Source organism: Oncorhynchus gorbuscha, linkage group LG08 (genome assembly GCF_021184085.1).
Source record: "Oncorhynchus gorbuscha isolate QuinsamMale2020 ecotype Even-year linkage group LG08, OgorEven_v1.0, whole genome shotgun sequence".
Taxonomy (NCBI): domain Eukaryota; kingdom Metazoa; phylum Chordata; class Actinopteri; order Salmoniformes; family Salmonidae; genus Oncorhynchus; species Oncorhynchus gorbuscha.
The window spans coordinates 29,700,676-29,723,942 of NC_060180.1; the positions used below are offsets into that span (position 1 = coordinate 29,700,676).

The following is a 23,267-nucleotide window of genomic DNA, read 5'->3' on the forward strand; positions in this document are numbered from 1 at the left end:
CTGTTGGTCACAGACGCTTAAAAACAAGTTAGAGGCGTGGATCAGAAAACCAGTCAGTGTATGGTGACCACCATTTGCCAGGCTGTTGATTGTGTCCTGTGGAATGTTGTCCCACTCTTCAATGGCTGTGCGAATTTGCTGGATATTGGTGGGAACTGGAACACGCTGCCGTACACATTGAGCCAGAGCATCCCAAACTTGCTAAATGGGGACATGCCTGGTGAGTATGCTGCCATGGAAGAACTGGGACATTTTTCAGCTTCCAAGAATTTTGAACAAATCCTTGCGACACTGGGCCATTCATTATCATGCTAAACCATGAGGTGAGGGCGGCAGATGAATGGCTCGACAACGGGCTTCTGGATCGCATCACAGAATCTTGAGTATTCAAATTCATCCATAAAATCTAGTACAGTTGAAACAGACTCCTACGTGAAGAGCACACTTCCCCAGCGTGCCAGTGGCCATCTAAGGTGAGCATTTGCCTGGCAAGACGAGCATACAGAGGAGCTTCAGTTTGTGCAGAAACTCTTCAGTTGTGCAAACCCAGTTTCATCAACTGTCCGGGTGGCTGGTCTCACACCAACCATCCCGCAGGTAGAGCCAGATGGAGGTTCTGGGCTGGCGTGGCTATACATTGTTTATGGTTGAGGCCAGTTGGACATACTGCCAAATTCCTTAAAACGATATTGGAAGCAACTTGCTGTAGAGAAATTAACAGTACATTCTTTGCCAACAGCTCGGGTGTCAGCATGCCAAATGCACGCTGCCTCAACTTGAGACATCAATGGCATTGTGTTGTGTGACAAGTGTACATTTTAGTGTCCTTTTATTATCCCCAGCACAAGGTGCACCTGCATCATGATCATGCCATTTAATCAGCTCCTTAATATGCCACACCTGTCAAATGGATGTATTATCTTGGCAAAGGAGAAATGCTCACTCACAGGGATGTAAACGAATGTGCACAAAATTTGAGAAATAAGCTTGTGCATATGGACAAATTGTAGTGTTATATCAGTTCATGAAACCAACACTTGACATGTTGCATTTATGTTTTTTTCTGCAGTGTAATCGTGTAATTATACAATGCTTGGAAGCAGCATCGGTGTCACCGACATCTTGTTTCTTCTGACCATGCAGACTGAATGGCAAGTGAAGTGCTCGTGACTCCGTAGTTGAGCAACATGCTCCCCTTGAGTGATGGGGCAGGGCTACGACATGCAGGAGAACAGGGTGAGACTCGACTTGCAGGAAGCAAACAGAGTAAACTATAAAAATTGACATATGCGATGGAGTTGGGCATCACATTTAACAAACCATATGTTGAAATACAATTATAGAAGACACGGTAAAACCCAAACCGGTCAGCGCATCAATAACGTTATATAGTTAAATAGGTATAACGCCTAGCCCTACCCCCTTGGGGAAAATAAATGACAGCCTCATTAAAAGGTTAGAACATCAAAACCCATCTCCTGAAACAGCCATAGCCCATGTTAACAACTTTCACCTCAATGTTTGAACTTGAATACCAATGCTTTAACGCGAAGTGGGCACTTAACTAGATAAGACTTACCATGTTCATTATAATGGGGGGGGGCTGATATCCAGTATACATGATTTTATTTCATTTTTTACTTCTGTTTTTAACCTGAGCACAAAGGGAGAGACTCCAGCTCTGCTGCTGCGGGGGAAGGACCGGATGGTGTGTGAGAAATGCGAGTGGAGCTGACAGGAGGGAAATAGACGTGCAGCTAGGCCAGCTCGTCAAAGACTAGTTAAACTGGCTAACTTGCAGCAGCCACAATGTTATTCATCATCCCATTTGACAGTTCCCACCTTGACTGCGTCAAATCAGTGTAACCTCAAGAAGCTAGCTAGCTAAACTAGCCAGGCTATATATTGCTGTGCTTTCTCCTTAACTCATATCACAGCCTACCTGCTGGTTGCTTGTTGTCAAAGCTACATTTTTATTCCATCATTTAAATTCCACCTTGCATTGTAGTAGTGATAACTTCATTTGAAACGGCCTACATGCATGAAGGCTGAGGCGCACATTATAGGCTACTACATTCTAAAGTCGTTCAACCTTCCCAAGTTCTCTCACGTCACCCCGCTCCTCCGCTCTCTCCACTGGCTTCCAGTTGAAGCTCGCATCCGCTACAAGACCATGGTGCTTGCCTACGGAGCTGTGAGGGGAACGGCACCTCAGTACCTCCAGGCTCTGATCAGGCCCTACACCCAAACAAGGGCACTGCGTTCATCCACCTCTGGCCTGCTCGCCTCCCTACCACTGAGGAAGTACAGTTCCCGCTCAGCCCAGTCAAAACTGTTCGCTGCTCTGGCCCCCAATGCTGGAACAAACTCCCTCACGACGCCAGGACAGCGGAGTCAATCACCACCTTCCGGAGACACCTGAAACCCCACCTCTTTAAGGAATACCTAGGATAGGATAAAGTAATCCTTCTCACCCCCCCCCCCCCTTAAAAGATTTAGATGCACTATTGTAAAGTGGCTGTTCCACTGGATGTCATAAGGTGAATGCACCAATTTGTAAGTCGCTCTGGATAAGAGCGTCTGCTAAATGACTTAAATGTAAATGTAAAATGTCGTTTTATTTAATAAAACAAGTCATGGTATATCCTAATATGTAACATCAAATGGATATTTTAAATCAAAGAAAATGAGTGTCAATCCACAATGAAAACCCATCTAGATAAGCAAAAACGTTGAAAACGCTGCTCCGCCAAGCTACTTACCTGCGCCAAAACACACAAGACATTGAGCACATTACAGATGGACCTGCAAAATCCAATGTTTGTCAGCCGTCAACTTCGCACGGTGCCCGTTCTTAACCGTGGGAGTCTTGGCACGCAAATCCTCCACCCACCCCATACAGGGCCAGAGATAGCCCTGCAACCCTATATGCCTCCACTATACAGTCCAGTGAAAGTGATCCTGGTGACAGATTTAGTCTAGTACTACTGAACTGGCGGACCCACTGAGCTGTTAGCTAACACCAAAACTATTAGGCCCACTATCATGCTCGAGGAGTAAGGGCTACGTGGATTACATTTTCAGCGAGGAAGAATCAACCATTAACGCAAAATTCCCAACTTTTCTAACATACTGTCTTGTTCAATAAACAGTGGGTTATTCGTTATAGATTAACTAATGCCAAAGAAACACAGAAATGTGAAAGAAATGTAGACTGAAGTCATTTTTGATAACTGTGTCCCCTTACAGCCAGAGAGAACGCATGTGTTAATACTCAGTATCACTCACCTTGAGTCTCTTCAAACTGCTCCAGCAGGCTGGTGAGGTCAGCAGCTTCAATACCTGTGAGATAACAGAACCACTCAGCACTATACAAATAAACCACAAACTGTGGCAAGGCTAAACACATTTAAGCAACCAGAGAATCAGTACAGTAGTATATGTCCAGTATGTCCACTCACCAATTTCACTGGTGAATGCCTCTATCAGCTCCTGAGTAGGGCTCTTGGCTTTGGGGGCCTCCTGGGCTGTAGTACACCTCACTGCAGGTTTGGAGGACTGGGTAGTGGAGGGTTTGGCTGGGATAGACCCAGGAGTGACTGTAGGCAGCTCAGGCATCTTAGGCCGGGGCAGAGTAACTACTCCCTTCAGGAGAGTAGTAGCCACCTTCAAAGGAGCCGCAGGGGAAGGTTTCTGAACAGAAACAGCAGCAGCGTTGGTGGTGCAGTTCAACGTTTTCTCCAGTAGAGCACCAGCGACAGGGGTGGGTTTTTGGGCTATAGTAGCAATTAGGGCGGGCCTGTTGGCAGCTGTAGTGGTTTTAGAAGAGGCTCCACTGGAGCTCTGAGATTTGATAAGGACCACAGTCTTGGAGGGTAGCTGAGACTGGAGCAGGGGATTTGTAAGTCCAGGATGGGGGGCCTGGGGTATATTACGCTTCACAAAAGGGTTCTGGGGTGGTGGGGGTACTACACTCACAGTACTGGATGAAGGCACAACGGAGATGGGGGATTGGCTAGCTTTAGCTGGCTGTTGAGTAGGAACAGTCGCTTGCTGGGGAGGGGTTATAGGGGATGCATTTGCACTAGAAGCCTTGGTTGGGGAAGATGATTTGGAGGCCAGCATGTAAGCAGGAGGCACAAGCAGAGCTTCAGGTGTTGGAGGTGCTCCTGGTCCCATGGGCTGCCAGGCCGCTTTCACCTCTACCCCAGTAAACCCTGGGGAGGGGTGGGGACGACGGGGGTCTCTGGAAGAGGGGATGGGGAGGCAGGGGATAGGGGGCAACTCGGTAGGGGCATCAGGGAGGCTGGGCCACTTGGTGCTCTGGTCCTCTGGTCTCTCTAAGGGGGCCGGTTTCTTCTGCTGCCGCAGCAGCCGGTACTGCTGGAGGGACAGGGGCTTAGGCTTGGGCTCAATAGCCTGGGAGGCCTTAATGGGCTTGGGGATAACCTGGGGGGCCGCTAGAGAGGCACTGTTGGACTGCATTATTGCCTGGGGGGCAACTGACACAGGTCGTTCACTTGGGTTAAGCGCCTGGGGTGCTGCAGGGTTGATTGTCATTGCCTGGGGGGCTGTTGGGTTAGCTGCAGAAGCTAGAAGGCTTTGAGGCTTCTCACAGCCTGTGGTTGTTTGGGGGAGTTTCTTTGGGGTCATAGTCACTGGCAACAGGTCAGAGGCCATGACCTTCAACACATGGTCTGAGGCGGGGATGACCTTAACGCTGCGGTGTGTGGATAGTGTTAAGGTTGTGACTTCCACATGGCTCTGTCGCTGTACGTGTTGTGTTTCGCCAGCATGTGTTGCTCTCGTCTTCTGTTTTGGGGCTTCGGGGGCGGCCATAGATATGGCAGAAGAAAACATCTCTTTGTCCTTTTTCCCTGGTCTGGTCGTCTCTTTGATGGGCTTCTGGGGCGAGGATTCCTGGGCGGCGCCCCTATGGGACGCGCTCCTCAGGATCCTCCCCTCTGCCTGGGCAGGCTCAGGGGTGACCTCAGCAGGTGAACGCTTCACTTTGTTTTTCAGTTTCTTTTTCCTTCGAGACAGACATCTTTCTACAGTCTCCTCCTTTGGTCTCCTGTAGATAACATTCTCACCACTTGCTTTTGCCCTCAGGGTCTCGGCAGGGTCAGAAGGGCCAGCCACCTTTGCTGCGTCATCGTCAACTACGACATCATTCGCCAACTCAGACTCTGGCGTCTCCAACATACCCGCTTCAGAAATTTCATCTGGAACCCTCTGCTCCGCTTTGAATGAGTCTTCTACTCCCGGCAAGGAGAGGGAGAGATTAGCATAAGGGATGCCCATATCTGGGATGGCAAATATAGTCTCGCCATGCTCTCCATGTTCGACCACTTCCAGCAGTATCCCTTCCTCCGCCAGCAGCCGTTCTTCCCCTTCATCCTCTACGCACACTGCCATGCAATAGGGGTGCATTTGTCTGACCAGCTCTCCTAGACTCACTGACATGCTCTCTCCATCCATGTGCTGCTCCAGAGGCAGGGACAGGCCACCCCAGGTCAGGAGCTCTTGCTCTGGTGACGAGGGTTGTCTGTCTGGGCTCAGGGAGGGAGAACAAGCCTCTGCGTCCTCTTCCTCCTCTCCGTCACTCCTCTGGACAGACTCCTGTGTCCTGGGGAGATTCTAAATAAAGAGGGGAAACATCAGGTTAACACCTGGAACATTCCTCTGTCCAGCTTGAAGGTTTAAAACATCAGCTGGACCACCTGCATCTGCAGACTTTCACACCAGTTAGACTGTTTGGTGTGTCTGCACTTCACCGCAGTAAGTCTCATGATTTCTCTGAAGACTTATGCACATGTCAATATGAAAATGGAGCTAACGCTAGAAACTGTGTGCTACCTTCCCAGTGGAGAACTGTCGCGTGTTGCAAGGTGTCTCGCTCTCTGGAGACGAGTGGGACAAGCAAAGCAGTCTCCTCAGCTACAATATCAGAAGAAAAACACAGGACGAAAGAGTTTGGCATTTAAAAAATGTTTTTAAAAAGGCCATTGGAACAGTCACCAGTTTCTTATTTGTTCAGACAGCCCTGCTTCCTAGAGCTGGGTACATCCGAGCCCTACGAAGTACACCATCGTGTATACAGTTATATCTAGGGGTTTAACGGTTCACCAAACCATTACAGTTTCGGGTCACGGTTTGGTTTTGGTACAGCGAGAAAATGAAATGACAACAGTTCTTGTAGTTTTTTTATTCAAAGGCCTATTGCAGTCAAGTGATTTTCCTGTGTTTCATATGCACTTCCACATTCGGTTGGAATACTTCAATTGTGAAAAAGACTATGCCCTTTTAGTGTATGAGCCATTTCAAAAGTGTGATTGAGTACTGGCCTTCCATGGTGACACCACCATGCTGTAAATTAGTTAAGCAAGAGTTGTGCGTATATCTGTGGTTATAAATCGCTCCTGTCATTTCTTTGGCCCGGTCAGAGGCAGCTAAGAAAGGCTGCTTGGAGACAAAGGTGTTATTTTCCACTTCCGCCTTGCTCCGGTGGTAGAAATACCAGGGATGATGACGGCGTAAATGTGTCAATATGTATGAGGTGTTGGTAGTGGCATATGTTATTCTCATTGACCATTGGCGACATACTGTTAACTTCTCCAGGATAGAGAATTGTGTGCCCAAATTAAACTACCTGCTACTCATGCCCAGAAGCTAAGATTCATTATTAGTAGATTTGGATGGAAAAAACACTTAAGTTTCCAAAACTGTTTGAATCATGTCTGACTATAACAGAACTTATTTGGCAGACAAAACCCCAAGGACAAACCATTCAGATTTTTTCCCCCCCGGTCACTCTTTTCAATGGGTTTTCATTGGGAATCCAGATTTCTAAGGGAACTTCTTGCAGTTCCTATCGCTTCCACTGGATGTCAGTCTTTAGAAATTGGTTGAGGTTTTTCCTTTGAGAAATGTAGAAGTAACACTTCAGAATGAGGGTAGAGGGAAGTGTACTCTTTGTTAGAGGCGTGTGACCTGAAAGCTAGCTACACTTTGTTTTCCGCCGGTATTGAACACAGTATACCCAGTCTTCAATTGTATCTGTTATTTACGTTAACAAATACCTTAAGTTGTAATCACCAATTTGTAAGTCGCTCTGGATAAGAGCGTCTGCTAAATGACTTAAATGTAAAACAAAAGTAATTAGAAATGGACAGGTAACTTTTGAGATATTTTGTAGTCGTGTTGGAACCGGTTGGAACCAGCCTTTTTCTGGATCAAACACCAAATAAAATGGACATTTTGGACACACACACACACACACACACACACACACACACACACACACACACACACACACACACACACGATGGAATTAATCGAACAAAAGGACCATTTGTGATGCTTATGGGACATATTGGAGTGCCAACAGAAGCAAGCTCGTCAAAGGTAAGGCATGAATTATTTATTTATGTGTTTTGTGTCACGCCTGGAGGGTTGAAATATGATGGTCTGTGTTTGTTTGCTTGGGTGCTATCCTCAGATAATAGCATAGTTTGCTTTCGCCGTAAAGCATTTATTTATTTTTTTAATCTGCCATGTTGGCTGGATTCACAACAAGTGTAGCTTTAATTTTGCATATTTGAATGTGTGATTTCAAAGTTGAATTTTTATAGAATTTATTTGAATTTGGGGCTCTGCATTTTCACTGGATGTTAGCAAGTTGGGACGCTACCGTCCCACATAACCCAGAGAGGTCAATAACAAAGTCTATCTTTACATGTTCGGAGTTGTGCAGCATGTCAAATAGGGATAAGTTCAGTTTGTATGTGGGACTCACCGGCGAGTGTTCTCGGCCTTTCTGGCCAGTCAGTAAATCAGAGTCTGGCAGCGTGTCGAAGGGGGACAGGTTCTCGTTGTCCACGTTATCCAGGATCTCAGTCAAAGCTGTGAGCAGCGTCGCCTCGTTATCCTCATCAAGTCCAACTTTATTCTGAGAAAAATATATTTTTAATTACATTTTCACAATTCAGTTAAATTTGAACTATTATACATATATCAAAAAGTTAAATTACATAAGTGGCTCTGGTCAGAAGTAGAGCACTATATAGGAAACAGGAAGTGATTTGAACTATGTTCTGAGCCTTACCTCTGTGGTTGTGTCCTCAAATATGGACAGTATGGAGGGGTCCAGACAGGACAGGGCCTCCAAAGCGTCTCCTGTCCCCAGCTCCAGACTGTCACTAGACAGGCCCCCATGGAGGATCACCGCCTGATGGGGAGAAACGTGGAGTGTATGGGTCAGTAAGACTTCAGATTCAGAACCCAACAAGTCAAAGCGATCCGAAATTGACCACTCGCGCCAACACCTGTGCAAGTTGCAACTCATATTTGATGCATTGTTTAACTTCTTATGGTTGGGGCAGTATTGAGTAGCTTGGATGAATAAAATGATCAGAGTCACTAGAGTAACTACTCAGTACCAGAAGCTAAAATATGCATATTATTAGTAGATTTGGATAGAAAACACTGACATTTCTAAAACTGTTCGAATGATGTCTGACTATAACAGATCTCATATGGCAGGTAAAAACCCGAGAAACATTTCCCACTTCCTGGTTGGATTTTAACATTTGTTGGTTCTCATGTCTTTGCCTATCCAATAGAGTCATATTTCGCTTCCTAAGGCTTCCACTAGATATCAACAGCATTTAGAACCTTGTTTCAGGCACCCGTGAGGTAGCTGCGTTCCTTTTACTTTCTAAAGACAAAGGAATTCTCTGGTTGAAACATTGAAGATTAATGTTTAAAAAATCCTAAAGATTGATTCTATACATCGTTTGTCATGTTTCTACATTCTGTAATGCAATTAGACTGACTGGCCTGCGCTCGCGAATTTGGATTTGTTAACTAAAACGCATGGACAAAAAGGAGGTATTTGGACATAAATTAACTTTATCAAACACTTGTGGAACTGGGATTCCTGGGAGTGCATGCTGATGAAGATCAAAGTTCAGTGAATATGTAATGCTATTTCTGACTTCTGTTGACTCCACAACATAGCGGGTATCTGTATGGCATGTTTGTCTCAGCTCTGTACTCAGATTATAGCATGGTGTGCTTTTTCAGTAAAGCTTTTTTGAAATCTGACAGCAGTTGCATGAAGGAGAAATGGATCTAAAATTCCATGCATAACACTCGTATCTTTTATCAATGTTTATTATGAGTATTTCTGTAAATTGATGTGGCTCTCTGCAAAATCGCCGGCCGTGTCGGGAAGCAAAATATTACTGAACATAACGCGCCAATGTAAACTCAGATTTTTGGATATAAATATGAACTTTATATCAAACAAAACACACGTGTCTTGTGTAACATGAAGTCCTATGAGTGTCATCTGATGAAGATCAAAGGTTAGCGATTCATTTCTCTGTATTTGTGCTTTTTGTGACTCGTCTTTGGCTGGAAAAATGGCTGTTTATCTGTGGCTTGGTGATGACCTAACAATCGTTTGTGGACACTGGTGGGATTAACAAGATTACCTTAAACTGTATATAATATACATGTTTGAGGAATTTTAATTATGAGATTTGTTTTGAATTTGGCTCCCTGCACTGTCACTGGCTGTTGTCATATCATCCCGTTAAGCAATATATCAAGTAGTCATCGATAGCTTCAACTTGCCCTTTGATCGGCTGGGAATGCGTTACTTTAACCCTGCTCCATTCCTCTCAAACCGACACATGGAGCAGGCCTACCACTAATGGCTAAGTATAAAAACATGTACTTAAGTTATGGACACAATTTAGGATCCACGTTTTTAAACTAATTGAGATATATTACAGATGTGAATGTCATTAACCTGTTATGGCTGCATCCCTTTGTCATCCATTTCCACCTGAAGACATACCCAAAGCTAACTGCCTGTAGCTCAGCCCCATTGGCAAGGATATGCATATTGTTGGTATCATTTGAATGGAAACATTCTGAAGTTTGTGGAAATTTTAATTGAATGTAGGAGAATATAACACAGTAGATCTGGTGGAAGAAAAGAGGAAGAGCATACATTTTTGTTTTTTTATTGTCTTAGTATCATCTTTCACATGTAGTAGAATAGCCACAGATAGGATGCTGTAGATAATTTTGATGGATAACACAAGAGGGCATCTGTAGGTGTGTAAAGTTTGAGACTGATAACTTCAGGAATGGGTGAGCTACATGACATTTAGCATTAAGTCACCCAGGTGTCCCACACAAGTTGCCCAAATGTACCCAAGTGGCCGAATTGGTGAAATAACATATAACTATATACAGCAGTGCAAATAACTATATACAACATATCAAAAAGCAATTCTAACAAAAAAAAGTTAAAAATATTATAAAAATAAATATTTAAAATAATAATAACAGTCCACCCCTTGGAAGTCCTCGTCACAATATTTTGATGTCCCATAGCAGTCTCTTTCTGATGTAAAGCAGAGGCAAACTGAACACGTGGTATATTTCATGCGACACAGAACACAACGACACCTCCATGCTGTGCCCTTTTGGCCCTGAGGCAGCCATGCCTGCAGTAATGAACTGTGGCATATGAACACCACTGGGGGCACAGGTAGCCCAGTCAGAGTTGCTATCACTGTAAAAGAAAACATGTAAAAAATATTTGTATTGTATGAGCCTTTTATCACAAAATAAACAGATATGTATTGTATAGAGCAGAGGGAACAGTCACTAAGGTGAAGTGCTGTTCCATTCAACTCCGGACATTGTTGTATATACACACACACCCCCCTTGGAAGTCCATTGAAAAAAACAAGTATTATATATATATTTTTTTTTATTTCTTTATATTTAATAAAACGGCATTAGCACTTACCCGTCCAGAAGTACGTCCTGTCCTTGCAGAAACAGCTCCTCAATTTGTTTGAATCATAATACTCCAAGATTCCTCAAAACAAAAAAATCTCTCACTTTCACTTTAGACTTTCGCTTAACCCGATTTATTCGCCATGATATCATCAATGAAATCGTTTAAACTACAACTTTCTGAAATACAGCGCCGTTTAGGACTTCAAGCCTATCAACTCCCGAGATGAGGCTGGTGTAACCGAAGTGAAATGGCTAGCTAACAGCGTTTCAAACGTCACTCGCTCGGAGCCTTCTAGTGGTTGTTCCCCTTGCTCTGCATGGGTAACGCTGCTTCGAGGGTGGCTGTAGTCGATGTGTTGCTGATTCGAGCCCAGGGAGGAGCGAGAAGGGAAAAAAAGCTACGCTGTTACACTGGCAATACTAAAGTGCCTATAAAAACATTGTCACGCCTTGGTCATTGTATTTTGTGTTTTTGGTATATGTTTGGGTAGGCCAGGGCGTGACATGGGTTTATATGTTGTGTCTCGTATTGGGGTTTGTATTAATTGGGATTGTGTATGATTAGGGGTGTGTCTAGTTAGGCTTAGCTGCCTGAGGCGATTCTCAATTGGAGTCAGGTGATTCTCGTAGTCTCGAATTGGGAACCGTATTTAGGTAGCCTGAGTTCGCGTTGTATTTTGTGGGTGTTTGTTCCTGTCTCTGTGTTGTAGTCACCAGATAGGCTGTAATTAGTTTTGTTTCGTTTGTTGTTTTCTTTTAGTTATTTCATGTACCGGTTTCATTCATTAAAGTCATGAGTAACCTACACGCTGCATTTCGGTCTGACTCTTCTTACAGACGAACGTCGTTACAAACATCCAATAGTCAAAGGTTAATGAAATACAAATGGTATAGAAGTAGTAATACTACAACCTAAAACGTCATGTTTTAGACTCATGTTAAAAGGAACCACCAGCTTTCATATGTTCTCATGGTCTGAGCAAGGAACTTCAAAGTTAGTTTTCTTAATTGGCACATATCACACTTTCTCCTCCAACACTTTGTTTTTGTATTATTTAAACCAAATTGAACATGCTTCATTATTTATTTGAGGCTAAATTGATGCATTATATTAAGTTACAATAAGTGTTCACAGAAAGATTTTGTAGGAGAAATCGCTCCGTTTTGTTCATCACTTTTGACTACCAAAAAAAACGAAAATTCAGTCATCAAAACACAGAACTTTTTTCCAAATTAACTCCATAACATCGACTGAAACATGGCAAATGTTTAGAATCAATCCTCAAGGTGTTTTTCACATATCTCTTCGATGACATATTGTTCGTGGAAGTATGCTTTCTCCTCTGAATCACATGGAACAACGCTTGCAGCTGAAGATTACGCACCAATTTCAACAAAGGACACCGGGCGGACACCTGTTAAATGTAGTGCCTTATGGTCAATCTTCCAATGATATGCCTACAAATAAGTCACAATGCTGCAGACACCTTGGGCAAACGGCAGAAAGTGTAGGCTCGTTCAGGGCACATTCACAGCCATATAAGGAGACAATGGAAAACAAAGCCTCAAATTCTGCTCATTTCCTGTTTGAAGTTTCATCTTGGTTTCACCTGTAGCATCAGTTCTGTGGCACTCAAGAGATAATATCTTTGCCGTTTTGGAAACGCCAGAGTGTTCTCTTTCCAAAGCTGTCAATTACATGCATAGTCAAGCATCTTTTCGTTGCAAAATATCTTGTTTAAAACGGGAACGTTTTTTTTAATCCAAAAATGAAATACTGCCCCTAGAGTCTCAAGAGGTTTAAGATGTTAGGGCTCCCGAGTGGCACAGCGGTCTACAGCACTGCACCTCAGTGCTTAAGGAATCACGACAAACCCTGGTTAGTCACTTCGTCCCCACCGACATGTACAGAACCTCAACCAGCCTGTACCCCCCCCACACTGACTAGGTACCGATGCCCCCTGTAAATAGCCTCGTTATTCTTAGTTACTTTTTATTTTAGTCTACTTGGTAAATCTTTTCTTCTTGAACTGCACAGTTGGTTAAGGGCTTGTAAGTGACCATTTCACGGTAAATGCTACACCTTTTGTATTCGGCGCATGTGACAAATTACGTTTGAGTCGGTTCGATCCTGGGCTGCATCACAACCGGCCAATAGGGTGACGCACAATTGTCCCAGCGTCGTCCGGGTTGGGCCAAAGAAGTTTCTTGAACTCACTTGCCTAGTTAAATAATACAAGTACTTAAAAAAAAGACTGGATGAAACATTGAATTTGGCATTACTGCTATTAGCCAGAATAAAAAAGCTTTGAACAGATTCACTACATGGGACAAATGTTCCCTTATTTTAGGCACAAATCTCACATGCATATATATATATATATATTAATTTTTATAACTGGTAACGGGGACCTTCAGACGAGTAGAGGCGTGTGGGTGTCCTAAAGCGAAACTGAGCACGTCATCTTGTCCTTGAGAGCCTAATCTTTCAATAGATCATAATAGTTGGTAGGTCAAACCGGTTGGACGCTACAGATGATTTTGTGCATTGACAGATGCAGGGTGTCTCATGGTAACAAACACCGCTATAGCGCTGCCATCTTGCACTGAGGCTGAGGAAGGGCGCTACCTATTCTAAAGAATTAAAAAACACAGCTAGCTTAAGAGGGATTTTGATGGGGACTTTTGCATTATGTTAGATTTCTGCAGGGCGTTGAAATCGTAGGCCACGGGTTAACAGTAAATGTACTACTGGTGATCTATGTAATGGGGAATTGATAGACAATAACAAAGGGCAAAAAAAAAAATCACAATTAAGATGTGAAACAACGAATACACACTAAATGGCGGGAGAGAGCGCATTGAGGAATGCGCCTTGTGCATCTTAGCCACACTGTGCCATCCCTGCAGCCTCCAATGGATTAGTCCAGAGACACGCATTGCACAAATATTTTTTTCAACTGCGACTTGAAAGAAAAAAAACATCCTAAATATGGTCAGCCCTTCTATCGTGACAACACTAATGCATATTGGTGAATCGTTACATCCCTAGCCTAGATGAATTCCAGATACTTCTGAAGCACATGTGCACTAGAAACTAATACTGAATCCTGTAAATGCATTTGTTCATTATAAAATTCAAAAACCTTGATACAAATAGATTCTTATTGATATGCATTACATAGAAAATTGTACACCGTCTCAAAGTCAAGTTTGAGCACAACATGCAAGAGATCTGTCATTCAATGATCTCCTTTCCTGTGACACCAAAATGTTTGGATATACAGCTACCAGGTCATCAAGCTAACTACCAACCACTCAATGAGTTTAATAAAGCCATGTGACATGGTTTATGAAAGTGAAATGAAGCCAGCCAATCCGCTATAGCAGGGGTGTACAATACAATCAATGGAGTGCAGAGGGTCTGCGGGTTTCTCCTTTCAATTAAGACCTAGACAACCAGGTGAGGGAAATTCTTTACTAATTAGCGACTAATTAATCAATCAAGTACAAAGGTGGAGCGAAACCCGCAGACACTCAGCCCTCCACGGAATGAGTTTGACACATGCGCTATAGGAAGACAAGTTCAGCGGGTATCATGGGTCATATCTTTTGAACTAATTGGACCAGAAACCAGTTTTCGCTGGCGCATTCTACAAAGTTACAAATATATGCTCAGTTCAGTCATTCAGAAACAGTACAGTGAAGCTTAATCATAAACAAATGTTTAGGCACAATGCTCTTAACTTAGAATTCCAGGTGGCACAGCAAATTATTTAGGAGCATATGCGACAAATAGTCACACCCTGGGACTACCTACAGACTAGCACAACAAGGTAACGTTACGCAACAGGACAATGAAGCAGGTTAGGGCTGATTTGATATGAGCAGGACAAACACGACACAAGGATAGGAGCCCCGGGGAGAGCATTCCGATGCAAATTACCAACTGCTCCAGAATCTGAAGTTAAAGTCCGGGTGGTGTGTGCAAGAGGGGTACCTATGTGTCTTTAGATCTAGGCCTGGGTGTGAAGTGTGTCTTCTACAGTGATGCACTCTGACAAGGAATCCACCTCAGGCCAGGGGGTTCACAACATCATAGCCCAGATGTCAGAATTGTATGTAAACAATCATAAAATCAAACCCATAAACTAAATACCACACAGCAACCAATACTCAGTCCTTTCGAATCAGAAGGCAGTGAGTCACTTATGAAGATCAGTCTCCATCTGAGCTTACCCTGCAGCAGCACAGCCCTAAAGAGGAGAAATCTTTGGAAGCTTTCCAACATAAATAATGTTACATTGGGCCAGGCCATCATAGCACTGTAGAGATAAATGTAGCCTAGTATCTAGTCCACTGGTCCAAGTGTGATGTCCCAAGGAAGGGAAAAAAATAAACATGTTTACCATGGTGAACAGTATGCTGTTCATGTTGAGGACAGTGAAGTATTCAGCAGCAAACAAGATGGATTATATTCATTTAAAAGGTATTCTTATGGCAGGACTTAAACAGTTGTGTTCACTACCGTCCACTTACACAAGACCCACCATCACGTAATGGGTGGCCGGGACAAGGCTTGGGCACTTTGCATTACATTTATGGGGAGAAATCAAATAGATGCAAGTACAACTACAATAAAATCCCGGAAGAGCACATATCCCTCATTCCTAATCTATAAAGCTGTCGAGTATTTAGGAAGAGATAATGTTTGGGCAAACGACCATCTGCAACCCACGTGTCGTTCTGTCCATGCACAATTAACTGACCCTGCGCAGTAGTGTTGCTACCACGCACCTCGCCCAAAGGGGATCTCCTTCCTCATTACCACGTGTTGCACTACAACAAACGCGGCTCCACTGTAGGAAAGAACGTTGCTACCCTCGTGGATTCCAGACAGGCAGTATTTTATACACATCTGTGCTAATAATACCTCAAATACAACTCCGTTGTCTGAAATATACACAGACTGGTAATGCAAGTTACGGTTGACCGAGAAAACGTAGCTCGTGCTGTTGGTTTGAGTGAGTCAACAAGAGAAGACACCACGTGTTGCTCATGTTAATGAACATGGTAGTGGGAATAATATTACAATCTCATATACAACCTCGGATTAAAAGAGAAGTGTTGCCAATCGCCCAAAGGTGTGCCATTACTGTCTAAAACAAAGTTGCACGTGTAGCCAGGGGTTCACCCATTACAAACCATTTCTCAAGCCAACTTACCTGCAGCCAATTTAACTGTAAAACGAGGTTAACGATCATGTCCAATTTTGTACATTACACCGACAATCTATATACTTCAATTCACGATTTTGCAGTTTCATCTAAAGATTTACGTCATACATTTACAACCACGTGGGAATGAATCATCTTGAGACAGAATTTAAAGCTAGGCCCAAAATAACATCCGTTAACATGACGCATATAGATTGCCTTTACACGTTTATTCAATCAACACGTTTGGTTATACGATGTTCAAATTGCCAGACATCGACTTGTCACGATTTTATACGGATATCCAGCTAGTTGTCAATGGCCTCATCTTAGCCAAACAATCTGGACAACTCCCTATTAGTCATCCATGTGGTTTTACGTTAACTAAATTCGTACGTTCATAAAATGGCCTTAGGATAACTACACTATATGTTCATTGCCTTGTTTGGCCGATGTAGTAAACAGTGAAATCAAATACTAAATATAACACATTTAAAGCCAACATTAAAAACACGTTGTCTACAGCTAACCACACATCCGGGCATTATCCCGGCTAGCAATGCGTTACTTAGCTAGCCGGCTACTTCAGAAGGTTTGTATACTAACTAATGCAGCAGTTAACAAAACACCCATGAAAACATTCTACGTATAAATATATCTTAGTTGTAACCTTACCATCTGCTAATAACCATGCCATGATTAGTCTGTGCAGCAGTGATTTTATCCACGTGTCACTTTTTCCCAGCGCATTATTCCCAGCACACGAGACATTCACATACAGCAGAAATACACGCGTGATACCAAATAAGAAAAACATAAGTGTCAAATCATTGTACTTTACCTCGTCCAGTGTATTTGTAGAGAAAAAATCCATGTTGCAGGCAGTTAACATCGCCTCGCCTGCTCCCCACCGCGCCGCCATCTTAGCAACAACTCTTGCTCTTTGCGGGTATTTTTTTTTTTATGTGAATCGTGCACTGATGGAACAAGACGGGCGGGGACACGTGGTATTTGGATTCCCGGCTAAATGATCTATAGGGTCAGAGTTGAACTCCGCCCTCACCGAAGTCTGGACCAATCTATGGCCTGGACCAAAGACAGTTGGCATAAATCACAAAGTGTCCCATACCCAGATGTGCAACATCGTGAGACTTTCGCGAACGCTTGCGTGGCAGACCAGGCCGGGGTTAGGGGGGTATGATATTATTCCTTACTTAGTTGTTCATATTCTAGAAATCCAAAGGCTAGATTCGAGCCAATGCCTTAAGTATTTGAACATGTCATTGCCCCAACCTTGTGACATACTGACACATTTGCTCCTTTGCACCCCAGAATCTCTACCAGCACACTAATTTTCTGCACATCTATCGCTGAAGTGTATAATTGCAATATTGTAATTATTTCGCCAATATGGCCTATTTATTGCCTTATCTCCCTTATCTTACTTCATTTATACACACTGTATATAAACTTTTTATATTGTATTGTTGACTATATGTTTGTTTATTCCATGTTTATTCTTATGTTGTTGTTTGTGTCGCACTGCTTTGCTTTATCTTGGCCAGGTCGCGGTTGTTAATGAGAACCTGTTCTCAACTAGCCTACCTGGATAAATAAAGGTGAAATTAAAAATTAAAAAATCGTCAAAAACGACATTATATCGAAGGAGTGGCTTTGACCGCATGCGCTAGACTACCCCAACGTCGCCATGACATCGCCTAAAAGCGTGATCGGGGATTTCTGACCAGAAGCAGTTTCTTCAAACTCTACCGTTTTTTTAAATAATACCTCAGTGGTCTGGCACAGGGATGGCCAACTAAATTGGCGGCCCGCAGATCAATTTCCAAAAACACCCCAGTCAATTTTTAAAATATTTTTTTTATTCATTTGGAACTCAGTCAGGGTCTCAACAAATTGTGAAAAAGTACTAAATGGTCATACTTGAGTAAAAGTGAAGATACCTTAATAGAAATGATTAATGTAAAAGTGAAAGTCACCCAGTAAAATACTAGTTGAGTAAAAGTCGAAAAGTATTTGCTTTTAAATATACTTTAGTATCAAAAGTAAATGTAATTGCTCAAATATACTTAAGTATTAAAGTACAAGTAAAAGTATACATAATTTCTTGTTCCTTATATTAAGCCTACCAGACGGCACAATTCTCTTGTTTTTATTTATTTATGGATAGCCAGGGTCACACTCCAACAATCAGACATCAATTACAAAAAAAAGCATGTGTGTTTATTGAGTCCGCCAGATCAGAGGCAGTAGGGATGACCATGGATGTTCTCTTGATAAGTGTGTGAATTTGACCATTCCCTGTGCTGCTAAGCATTGAAAATGTAACAAGTACTTTTGGGTGTCAGGGAAAATGTATGGAGTAAAAAGTACATCATTCTCTTTAGGAATGTAGTGAAGTAAAAGTAAAAGTTGTCAAAAATATGAATAGTAAAGTGCATATACTAAAAAAAAACGACTTAAGTAGTACTTTAAAGTATTTTTTACTTAAGTACTTTGCACCACTGGTCTCAACTTACTGTTAGAATAGTAGAATACACAAGGTGCACCATGGCAAAATGTGTAGAATTGCAGGATATAACTCTCAAACATACATTTCTCTCTCTGGGGTCAAGACTGTGGTCAGTTAAATGCTTAGCCTGTGAGGTGGGGGGTTCCCCCAACCAAATCTCAGTTAGGGCCCCCTAAACACTACCCTACTGGTATATTGGATTTAGTTAAGAGAGGTAAGTACTCCACAAATAGATTACACAAATCTGTGTGGTTATGGGAACACAGACCCACGAGCCACTGCGGCCGCTCATGATGAGTTCAGCTTTTTTTGTGTCCCCCATCAAAGTTGTCCATCCCTGGTCTGGACAGTGAAGTTGGTCATGCTCAAACATTCTGAAGGCGTTCGCATACACAAGTTGGCTTTTCATCATTTAGCAGACACTCTTATCCAGAGAGACTTACAGGAGAAACTAGGGTTAAGTGCCTTGCTCAAGGGCACATCAACACATTTTTCATTACTGGGCCAACATTCTTAACACCTACGCTATCCGTGTCGCCTCTTGCGCCTGCAGGAAGTGAATGTTTGTGCTCGCATATACTTTTTGGGAGGGGAGGGCGAGGGGGTATTTTTTGTTGTTGAAATGTTTATTTGTATTTTTATTGAACAGTAACACAAAATACAAAACGTGAATATATGGACAAGAGTACATCAACTTAACACAGGCATGTCAAAGAACATTTACATTTGTCAAAAAGTTTTATGGTACATACTGCTTTTTAGTTTTTACATTTACTGATCATTTCTAAATAATGATTCAGTTCTATCTTAAACAATTACGATTTAAATAGTTGTTTTTTTTCTCTGCCCTTTTCATCTTATGAATAAAGAAATCTTCCAAGAAAAATAATCAAATTAACCATTAAAAGGAAATTAGTGTCCGTATCAATTGGGTCAAAATAGAACACAATATCAGTTTTCCGAATAAACATTAAAATTAGTTTCCCTTAAAATAAAATAAAATCAATCAATCAAAAATCTTCTGACATGAGAACAGTCAATAAATTGTCAATAGTTTCTGGGTCACAACCACAAAACACACATTTGTCATCAATAGCAATTTTGAGTCTGTGTACAATAATGGTCTTTATAGGGTACACTGTGAATTAGTTTATATGATATTTATTTTAATCTTTTAGATATGCAATATTTTCTAGACAACAATCATTTTTCCAGTTTAATTGTCCCAGGGCTGCATTCCAGTATACAGTATTTGAGCAGAAGGAATAGTAACAATTTTGTTTGTGTTTTCTATACGATTTTTGCCACACATGCCAGCATCCACACACAACCCACCAATTAATTAATATTTGTCAGTAGTTAATACTCTGTTGAATTTAGAAGTGTGGGGTATTTCTATTTGGTTTTAATGTTTTTTTTCCCAGGTTAGAAAGTATGCTGTACACAAATTAAAGTTTCTACAGTCAGAGTTTTAGTTGCACACATAAATTCTCTTGATTAGAAGAACTGTACTGAAAACCGCAATGTAAATCTGATACAGATAATGTATATCTTTAAATGGTGTCTGAGGTATAGGAAAATAAACACTCACTTAATAAGGCTGACTGACCTTTGACCTCTGTTCTGACTTTCTGGTGAGGCATGATCAACCTCACTTGGAAGACAGGGAGACATCATTTTTTTTATTGGCTATGTAAAGAAAAATAATTAGGAAAACATTTATAATTTCTAAATAGTCCTATGTGTGATTTGGACCACTAGAAGGACAGAGAGACAGCTGTCTCTGTTTTTTTTCACCATTACCTTATGTGATACAATTATTTCCTTATGGAGTTATCAAGAGATACTTTGATTTGTTATTCTAATTTGTTTATTTTTGTTGTAGTTGTTTATTATTAAAAAAAAATTAAAGTAACCATCCTTCATTTTTCTGTGCGCTGGAGAGGTTCCAATCAACTGAATGCACCATAGTATACGTCAGTCAGAAGCTCTGACTGGGCAGTCCCAGCAATTGTCTTATATACGGCTATTCACAGACAAGTTATATTTGCCTGATTTAGCTGTCATGTGCCTTTTACTAAGGAGTGCTTTCCATCTGGCCACTCTTCAATAAAGGCCTGATTAGTGAAGTGCTGCAGAGATGGTTGTCCTTCTGGAAGGTTCTCCCATCTCCACAGAGGAACTTTGGAGCTCTGTCAGAGTGATCGCTCAGTTTGGCCAGGTGGCCAGCTCTAGGAGGAGCCTTGGTGGTTCCAAACTTCTTCCATTTAAGAATGATGGAGGCCACTGTTTTCTTGGGGACCTTCAATGCTGCAGATTTTTTTTGACACCCTTTCCCAAATCTGTGCATTGACACAATCCTGTCTCTGAGCTCTACGGGCAATTCCTTTGACCTCATGGCTTGGTTTTTGCTCTGACATGCACTGTCAACTGTGGGACCTTATATAGACGTGTGTGCCTTTCCAAATGATGTCCAATCAATTGAATTTACCACAGGTGGACTCAAATCAAGTTATAGAAACATCTCAAGGCTGATCAATGAAAACAGGATGCACCTGTGCTAATCTTCGAGTCTCATAGCAAAGGGTCTGATTTTTAATGAATTTATTTGCAAATTATGGTGGAAAATAAGTATTTGGTCAATAACAAAAGTTTATCTCAATACTTTGTTATATACCCTTTGTTGGCAATGACAGAGGTCAAACATTTTCTGTAAGTCTTCACAAGGTTTTCACACACTGTTGCTGGTATTTTGGGCCATTCCTCCATGCAGATCTCCTCTAGAACAATGATGTTTTGGGGCTGTTGCTGGGCAACACGGACTTTCAACTCCCTCCAAAGATTTTCTATGGGGTTGAGAACTGGAGACTGGCTAGGCCACTTCAGGACCTTGAAATGCTTCGTTGCCCGAGCGGTGTGTTTGGGATCATTGTCATGCTGAAAGACCCAGCCACGTTTCATCTTCAATGCCTTTGCTGATGGAAAGAGGTTTTCACTCAAAATCTCACGATACATGGCCCCATTCATTCTTTCCTTTACACGGATCAGTCGTCCTGGTCCCTTTGCAGAAAAACAGCCCCAAAGCATGATGTTTCCACCCCCATGCTTCACAGTAGGTATGGTGTTCTTTGGATGCAACTCAGCATTATTTGTCCTCCAAACACGACGAGTTGAGTTTTTACCAAAATGTTATATTTTGGTTTCATCTGACTATATGACATTCTCCCAATCTTCTTCTGGATCATCCAAATGCTCTCTAGCAAACTTCAGACTGGCCTGGACATGTACTGGCTTAAGCAGGGGGACACGTCTGGCACTGCAGGATTTGAGTCCCTGGCAGCGTAGTGTGTTACTGATGGCAGGCTTTGTTACTTTGATCCCAGCTCTCTGCAGGTCATTCACTAGGTCCCCGCATGTGGTTCTGGGATTTTTGCTCACCGTTATTGTGATCATTTTGACCCCACAGGTGAGATCTTGCGTGGAGCCCCAGATCGAGGGAGATTATCAGTGGTCTTGTATGTCTTTCATTTCCTAATAATTGCTCCCACAGTTGATTTCTTCAAACCAAGCTGCTTACCTATTGTAGATTCAGTCTTCCCAGCCTGGTGCAGGTCTACAATTTTGTTTCTGGTGTCCTTTGATAGCTCTTTGGTCTTGGCCATAGTGGAGTTTGGAGTGTGACTGTTTGAGGTTGTGGACAGGTGTCTTTTATACTGATAACAAGTTCAAACAGGTTCCATTAATACATGTAACGAGTGGAGGACAGAGGAGCCTCTTAAAGAAGAATTTACAGGTCTGTGAGAGCCAGAAATCCTGCTTGTTTGTAGGTGACCAAATACTTATTTTCCACCATAATTTGCAAATAAATTAATTAAAAATCCTACAATGTGATTTTCCTGATTTTTTTTCTCATTTTGTCTGTCATAGTTGAAGTGTACCTATGATGAAAATTACCGGCCTCTCATCTTTTTACATTTACATTTACATTTAAGTCATTTAGCAGACGCTCTTATCCAGAGCGACTTACAAATTGGTGCATTCACCTTATGACATCCAGTGGAACAACCACTTTACAATAGTGCATCTAAGTATTTTAAGGGGGGTGAGAAGGACTACTTTATCCTATCCTAGGTATTCCTTAAAGAGGTGGGGTTTCAGGTGTCTCCGGAAGGTGGTGATTGACTCCGCTGTCCTGGCATCGTGAGGGAGTTTGTTCCACCATTGGGGAGCCAGAGCAGCGAACAGTTTTGACTGAGCTGAGCGGGAACTGTACTTCCTCAGTGGTAGGGAGGCGAGCAGGCCAGAGGTGGATGAACGCAGTGCCCTTATTTGGGTGTAGGGCCTGATCAGAGCCTGGAGGTACTGAGGTGCCGTTCCCCTCACAGCTCCGTAGGCAAGCACCATGGTCTTGTAGCGGATGCGAGCTTCAACTGGAAGCCAGTGGAGAGAGCGGAGGAGCGGGGTGACGTGAGAGAACTTGGGAAGGTTGAACACTAGATGGGCTGCGGCGTTCTGGATGAGTTGTAGGGGTTTAATGGCACAGGCAGGGAGCCCAGCCAACAGCGAGTTGCAGTAATCCAGACGGGAGATGACAAGTGCCTGGATTAGGACCTGCGCCGCTTCCTGTGTGAGGCAGGGTCGTACTCTGCGGATGTTGTAGAGCATGAACCTACAGGAACGGGCCACCGCCTTGA

At 42.6% G+C, this 23,267-nt stretch overlaps 1 protein-coding gene across 2 annotated transcripts in view; it reads right to left on the bottom strand.

The window, feature by feature from the left end:
- LOC124041469 (peroxisome proliferator-activated receptor gamma coactivator-related protein 1-like) overlaps window positions 1-17,042 on the bottom strand; it is a 41,465-nt gene extending 24,423 nt beyond the window's left edge. The window contains exons 1-6 of one of the 2 annotated variants that reach the window (XM_046359077.1): window positions 16,885-17,042; window positions 8,108-8,230; window positions 7,799-7,951; window positions 5,860-5,940; window positions 3,462-5,640; window positions 3,289-3,342 (exon numbers count right to left, since the gene is read on the bottom strand). In XM_046359077.1, coding sequence (XP_046215033.1) covers window positions 3,289-3,342; window positions 3,462-5,640; window positions 5,860-5,940; window positions 7,799-7,951; window positions 8,108-8,230; window positions 16,885-16,965 — 2,671 coding nt within the window. In that variant the 5' untranslated portion in view covers window positions 16,966-17,042. The remainder of the gene's footprint in view (window positions 1-3,288; window positions 3,343-3,461; window positions 5,641-5,859; window positions 5,941-7,798; window positions 7,952-8,107; window positions 8,231-16,884) is intronic. The other variant, XM_046359078.1, reaches the window with a different exon arrangement.
- Between the last annotated feature and the right edge of the window lie 6,225 nt (window positions 17,043-23,267).